Source organism: Mandrillus leucophaeus, unplaced genomic scaffold (assembly GCF_000951045.1).
Source record: "Mandrillus leucophaeus isolate KB7577 unplaced genomic scaffold, Mleu.le_1.0 Scaffold95, whole genome shotgun sequence".
NCBI classification, from domain to species: Eukaryota; Metazoa; Chordata; class Mammalia; order Primates; family Cercopithecidae; genus Mandrillus; species Mandrillus leucophaeus.
In genome coordinates, this window is record NW_012110363.1 from 1,577,843 (window position 1) to 1,585,557 (window position 7,715).

At 37.0% G+C, this 7,715-nt stretch overlaps 1 protein-coding gene across 6 annotated transcripts in view; it reads left to right on the plus strand.

Moving 5' to 3' along the window:
• Positions 1 to 7,715, plus strand: part of GUCY1A3 (guanylate cyclase 1, soluble, alpha 3) — a 75,228-nt gene that overhangs the window by 27,477 nt on the left and 40,036 nt on the right. For 4 of the 6 annotated variants that reach the window (XM_011970485.1, XM_011970491.1, XM_011970487.1 and 1 more), the window contains one exon: positions 5,107 to 5,473. In XM_011970485.1, the coding sequence (XP_011825875.1) occupies positions 5,219 to 5,473 (255 nt within the window). In that variant the 5' untranslated portion in view covers positions 5,107 to 5,218. The remainder of the gene's footprint in view (positions 1 to 5,106; positions 5,474 to 7,715) is intronic. The other 2 variants (XM_011970489.1, XM_011970488.1) reach the window with 2 other exon arrangements.

Here is a 7,715-nt window from a genome sequence, read left to right on the forward strand (position 1 = left end):
GATATTGGCATGTCCAGGTGCCAGGTCTGATGGTAGACATTTGATACAGCTAATTGCTTTTGTGATGGATACATAATTTTTAGGCTTGCCTCTTCCCTCTAACTTTTTTCGATACTTTATTTATTTTATTATTTATTTATTTTAACTTTTAAGTTCAGGGGTACAAGTGCAGTTTGTTACATAAGTAAACTTGTGTCATGGGAGTTTGTTGCACAGATTATTTCATCAGCCAGATTTTAAGCCTAGTACCCATTAGTTATTATTCTTGATCCTCTCCCTCCTTTCACCCTTTATGCTCCAAAAGGCCCCAGTGAGTGTTGTTCCCCTCTATGTGTCCATGTGTTCTCATTGTTTAGCTCCCACTTACAAGTGAGAACATGCGGTGTTTGGTTTTCTGTTCCTGTGTTAGTTTGCTCAGGATAATGGCCTCCAGCTCCATCCATCGCCCTGCAAAGGACATGATCTCATTCTTTTTTATGACTGCATAGAGTTCCATGGTGTGTATGTACCACACTTTCTTTATCATCAGTTTATCAGTTTACCATTGATGGGCAATTAGGTTGATTCCATGTTTTACTCTTGTGAATAGTGTTCCAACAAACATACGTGTGCCTGTGTCTTTATAATAGAATGATTTATATTCTTTTGCGTATATACCCAGTAGTAGGATTGCTGGGTCAGATGGTATTTCTGTCTTTAGGTCTTTGAGGAGTTGTCACACTCTCTTCCACAACGGCTGAAGTAATTTACACTCCCATGAAGAGTGTAAATTAACAAGCATTCCTCTTTTCTCCACAACCTTCTCAGCATGTGTTATTTTTTGACTTTGTAAGAACAGCCATTCTGACTGGTGTGAGGTGGTATCTCATTGTGGTTTTGATTTGCATGTCTCTAATGAGCAGTGATGCTGTCCTTCTTTTCATGTGATTGTTGGTCACATGTATGCCTTCTTTTGAAAAGTGTCTTTTTCTAACTTTTCATCTGCTCCTTAGGACCTGCTTTTGGAGAAAAGTATATCAGTATCAGAGAGTATGGAAAGGGGTGTTTTCCTTAGGTCTACATGACCTTGTTTCATGTAGTAAACAAGATGTTCATGCTTAATTAAATTCTAGGATGGACGCAGTGGCTCACGTCTGTAATCCCAGTGCTTTGGGAGGCTGAGGCAGGTGGATCACCTGAGGTCAGGAGTTCGAGACCAGCCTGGCCAACATGGCAAAAACCCACCTCTACTAAAAATACAAAAATTAGCCAGGTATGGTGGCTGCCACCTGTAATCCCAGCTACTTGAGAGGCTGAGACAGAAGAATTGCTTGAACCCGGAAGGCGGAGGTTTCAGTGATCCAAGATCGTGCCACTGCACTCCAGGCTGGGCGACAGAGTGAGAATCTGTCTCAAAAAAAAAAAAAAAAAGAGAAGAAAAAAAAGTTCATGCTTAAATTTTAAATTCTAGAGTTTAAATGATTGAGGATTGCCTTACTTGAACAATAATCTGTCCCTGTTATTAATACTAGGCCAGTAGCTGGGTCATTATTCTCACCACAGCAAAGTTAATCACTCACTAGTAAAAAGAGAGAGAGCATTCAGTTTATTCGGAGGCTGTTTAATTATCAACTTTTGGAATGAGAAGTGCCTCTTCAAGTTTCTGAGAACATATTATTCCACTTCTTGCCAAGGCCTGTCGCCAAATTTTTTATTTTAATTTTTTTTTTCCCTTACCATGTTATTACCATTTCTACAACCAACCAGATACTGAATTCAACTGACCGAACCATTTCTGAAGTTACTGCTAATGTTACCCACAAAAATCATTACTAGTTTAGTTGAGGAACAATCTTTTGCCTGCCAGAAATATTCTGTATTCCTGGCAGGCAAAAGCAAGACAAACAGATTTCCAAGGTATCAACACTGTGTGCATCTGCTTCATAGTGTAATTTCATCAGTTGAGCAGATGAAGAATGCTAATTAGTTTGTTTATACATATGTAATTTAATGAGACTAAATACTTAACTATCTTAAAGTAAGCACAACTTGTTTCCTGTTGGCTGTTTTCACTTTAATAAAAAACACTGTTCGGCACATTTCCTGGAAATTATAGTACTGTGCAGTACAGGAAAAGAAATTATTTCCAGGAAAGTTGACTGGTCAAATGTATTCTGCTGCAGCTGGATTCAGTAGGAAGATAAGAATTAAAATATTGGGCTTGGGTACCAACATTGAAATCCAATGTGAATGAGAGAGTGAAGTTTAATGGAAAGATCTATTATAAACTATATTATGGCAAACTTCTAAGTCCAATACTAAAATTCTAATGTATACCAAAATAACTTATTTTAGTAATAATTCTATGCCATCCTCAGACCTAACCTATACTCTTCCATTTCTTATTGTCTTCCTTTTGTTTTTGTGTACCCTTTTCTGCTGTTATTGTAGTTAGATATTGGTATAACTGAAATAGTGGCATTCAGATAATACAGCTCTTTTCCCTGAAAATTAATATAAAATAATGCTACTGTTATTTGTATAAATAGATGTTTAGTATTATCTATTACACTATCTTTGATTACTTTGAGGTTGTTTAAAAACTGGATCCCAGCCAGGCACAGTGGCTCATGCCTGTAATTCCAGCACTTTGTGAAGCCAGGGCAGGAGGACTGCTGAGCCCAGGAGTTAAGAGACCAGCCTGGGCAACAGAGTGAGACCTTTTCTCTACAAATAATAATGAAAAAAATTCTCCAAGTTCCCCCACCCCAATCAAAACTGGACCTGCGTAGGCTGTTATTTTTGGAGAGGAGTGACTAGAGGAGATGAGGAAATAACTTTGCTCCTATAGTCAAAATTATATTTTAATTAAAATGCTTAAGTTAATATACTCAGCTTTCTACAACCAGGGGTCAGCAAACTACTGGCTATGTTCACAGTCTGCTTTTACAAACAAGGTTATATTGGAACACATCTGTGCCCATTCATTTGTATATCATCGCTGGCTGACTTCACACTGCAATGGTAGGGTTGAATAGTTGCAATACAGACCATGTAACCTGCAAAACTGACAGTATCTATTCTCAGGACCTTTACAGAAAAGGTTAAAGCACTTTTGAAGATTAAAGCTGATCACTGATTTGAAGCTTAAATCAGAAGAGAAGTTATTAAACAATAATAGAATTATGTTGAGATGTAGTAAAGACTAAGAAACAAATATTTATTACATTAAGTCCCAAAACAAATGTGGGTAAAATTATTAGATTTTTAGGTTTTGTAGAATCTAAGTAATCATTCCCCCTATAGCCATATTGCCTTTGGACCACTTCAGTAGTCTACTGAGATAGACCACTTCCATTCTATTCTGGCAGAATAAATTTTCTACTCATAAATGCATAGGATTTTCTTCTGTCCCCTCTTGAAGATTCATAAATTGTATATGAGCATAGATTTTGGTCATAACTTTAGGTAACAGAGCCCTGGCAGCTTCTTCTGGCCTGCCAGCATCCATAATCTTCCTCTATACCTAATGTCCCATGACATCCCATGGAGATCAGATACTGAATTTAGCTTCCTTGTTTGTCCCAGTTCAGAAAATGAGTTGTTCATTGTTCTAAACTTATTAGATGACTTACATGTGACAATTTAGAGGCTGTTGCTTATACATACTGGAAACATATTAACGGCATTGAGGAGCATAGAAAATTTTAAAAAAAATTGAACTCCAACTCTAAAGATTCAAATATAAGGCTGTATCTTGGATGTTTCAGATACCACCAGCCAATGAGCAGAAGAGTTATGTTCCTCACTGAATTTTAATATAAATTTGTAAAGCATATTTTCAAGATAAAAATCTATTCTTAGTTAATAAACTAAGCCTGATTATGATAGAAACTGCTCTATCTTAGTAATATTAGTTTGGAGTTATAGAAAACACAGGCTCCGGAGTCAGCTGAATCTGCATTTGAATCCTAGTTCAGTCATTCTCTAGCATTTCAAATGAGAGAAAAGTACCTGAAAATTTGAGCTTCTCACCCACTGGGGATAATAATACCTGTGTTACATGGTTGCTGTGAGGATTAATTATAAACATAGAGTTCCCAGCACTGTGTGAAGCACATAGTACTTAGTACATGTGGGGATTAGCAAATATGGGTTCTTTTCCACTCTTTATTTTTCTTCCCCAAGAGTAGGAAATAGCTGGTAGACCCAGTTAATCAAGATAATTAGTACTGTTGATGAACTGAATTCACACCTTGACAGTTCCAGTAACAAATAGCTAATGATAAATGGGTTGTGAATTGTGAGATAATTTACAACCACAACATCAACAAAAACAAAAGTACAGGGGAAAATATGCCGGAATGACGATGCTTATGAATTCAGTGGGAAGTGGGGTAGTGTTTGACTCACTGCAGTGCCGACTAGATTTGGATCCAGAGACCCCTGCAAATCCCATGGTATGTTCTTGGAGATCAGGAGTTCTGATGTTTTTTCATTTTGATAATATTTTTAAATTGCTTTACTATTTAAAGTGATAAAAATTTTCTTTCGCCGTAATCATCTTCATTGAACTTTTTTTTCATTGAACTTTTTTTTTCCTAAGTTGGTGTTTCAAATCTGAAAACATATACTTGGGGATCATTATGCATATTATTTTCCCTTAGGTATTTTTGGAAGCCATTGGTTTTTACTGTTCTGACTTCTCAGAAAGGAGAGCATAATGAGAATGTAGTAGTACAAGCATTAATAAAACATAGACTTAGATGTGGCTTTTGTCATAAAACCATGGTGTTCCACTCTTGTGAAATCAAACTGGATCAGATGAGTCCAGATGAGTATAAAAAATGGAAATCAGTAGTTGATGCTAAGAGCATTTTGGAAAAATATATTTTATTTTAAGAGTTAAAATAGTAAGAGCAAGTATTTTGCTAATATAGTGAAATTCACACACATTAAGTAAAGTTCTTTGCCAAATATCCTGCTCATTTTATAACTGGCATTTCCAGCAGAATTTTTTTTTAACTTGAAATGATGTGACTATTGCTTTTTCTCACCTGTCTTTTTCTGTTTTCGTCAGTGCATAAAGTCACTCCTCTTTCTGTTCTGACCTTTTGCTGCCCGTAGACATCCCAGTTACCAGTGTCCTTGAATTGATAGTGGCTTCTGTTTGTCAGTCTCATATAAGAACTACAGCTCATCAGGAGGAGATCACAGCAGGGTAAGAGACACCAACACCATGTTCTGCACGAAGCTCAAGGATCTCAAGATCACAGGAGAGTGTCCTTTCTCCCTACTGGCACCAGGTCAAGTTCCTAATGAGTCTGCAGAGGAGGCAGCAGGAAGCTCAGAGAGCTGCAAAGCAACTGTGCCCATCTGTCAAGACATTCCTGAGAAGAACACACAAGAAAGTCTTCCTCAAAGAAAAACGAGTCGGAGCCGAGTCTATCTTCACACTTTGGCAGAGAGTATTTGCAAACTGATTTTCCCAGAGGTGAGTGCTTGCTCTTTAGATTTTGAAATTGTAGAATGTTTTTCTAAGGAAAATTTAAACACTTCCTTTCTCGCTTTCAAGGCTACCATAAATGTAGAATATTTTCTTGGAACATACAAAAATATTCTTTTAAAGCAATTATGTTCTTAAGTTGTGTTTTATCTTAAGATGTTTATGATCTTGAATTCTTTTCAAAAGAACATTGCACTCTGGCAAACTTTATGATTTTGGGCAACAGGCTTAATGCCGCTTTACCTCAGCATCCTTGTCCGTAAAGTGAAAATAGTAATAGTACTCATCTTCTAGAGTTTTAATGAGTTTTAAGTGAAACCATCCATAGCTCTTGCCATACCATAAGCAGTCAATAGTTGTTAGCTATTATCTTAAAATTAAATTCTTCAAAGAATAGCGTATTTTCTGCTGGGGTTTTCTCTCCTGATTTTAAAGAGCATCATACGTCCCCTGCCAATTTTCAGAGTTGTGAAAATCTCCCTTGACTGTTTGCTCTGATTCTGAAGTTTCTGCTCAATCAGTCTTGACCTTCTCCCTTGGGTTGGAGTCATGAGCCTGTGATTGCCTATACCTGTGTGTTATTAGCTCTGACACCTCTTCATATAGCCCTGCAAGCTGCATAGCATAGTGTCATGTTGAGATCTAGAGCACCTTCTGTCAATCCACCTTTAAGGAAACTTCTGGGAACAGGACACAGACCTAAACAGGTCAAATATCTTAGGAATAGAGGGGACATGTAGAAAACTCCTCTCCCTTTGTAGGATAAATAGAAGAGCAGTTGAAGGTCTTCATGATGTCTTCCTCCCTCTGTCAGTCTTCATAGTTTTATATAGATTTGCTTAACCTATGAATTTGGCTGGACATTGACTCAATCAGACACTGGCTAACATAATACACTGATAATTTTTAATTGACGCAATACCAACCCTCTATTGTGTGCAAAGCACCAAAGAAACACAGACTGGCTAATTTTCAGAACTGAAAGGAATTTCACAGATAATCTTGTTTTACTCCCAGGAAGTGCTAGGGAAGTTCAGTGACTTGACCAAAATTACACAGCTTTCAAAGGGTAGAGCAATTAATTACTGCTGTAAACAATCCAGGCTGGAATGACTGAGAAAGAAGAAATTGAAGTTTGAAGGATGGATAAATTGGACTTAGCAGAAAGTTGAGGGAGTTTATTTCAGATATGATATTAACACAATAGTACTTTGGCAGATAACCTTTGAAATGGAAATGTTTAATTATTCTTACCCCACTCTAGTTGCTAGATAGCCAGCATTGGCTAGGAAAAGGGATACAGTCCTCCTCAGGGAGTTGGTTTGTGGCACACTCTGGGAAACAATCGGTGCTCTCATTTCCAAGGACAGAGTGAAATGAACAGACATGAACAGATGGTGATGATGAGGAAGCTAGATAACGTCTATGTTTTCCCTGAATCCTGTCCTTACTATGTTGGCTTTATTATTTTGTTTAGTAAATTTTGAATTTCTACAGTGGAAGTCATACACATATTGGACTCTTTTTTGAAAAACATTCTGGTTCACTTGATGGTGGCCCCAAAAGTTCCACAGGCTTCCTTCAGTCTTTTTCATTCATTTTTATTTTCGCCCTTCTGACTGAATAACTTCAGATGACCTCTCTTGAATTTGCTGATTCTTCTGCTTAAGTCTGATGTTGATTGTTTCCATTGAGTTTTTTTCAGTTAGTTATTCTTTCATTCCAGAATTTTTGCTTAGTTCTATATTTGTGGTTATCTCTTTGTTGATATTTACATTTTGCTCACATATAGTTTTCTTATTTTATTTAGTTGACGGTCTGTGTTTTCTTAGAACTCACTAAATTTCATTATGTTGAATTTTTTGTCAGGTAAATCATTGTTCTTCATTTATTTAGGGCCGTAGATTTATTTATTTATTTATTTGGTTGTGTAGATTTATTTATTTATTTATTTGGTTGTGTCATATTTCCCCAATTTTTCCTGTTCCTTGTAGCTTTGCATTGGTGCCTGCACACTTCAGTATGCAGTCACCTCTTTGCTTCTTTTCAGACTGGTTTTGACAGGAAAAGACATTCACCAGTTGGCTCAGCTAGAGATTTTGAGAGCCTCTCAAATATTTTCCATGGATGTGCATGTTCCATTCCTCTCTTTTCCTGATGAGGGAGAAGTTTCTGGGTGGTGTGTCTTCTCCTGATCCTGAAGAGCCATACAGGCTGCTGTAAACTTCCC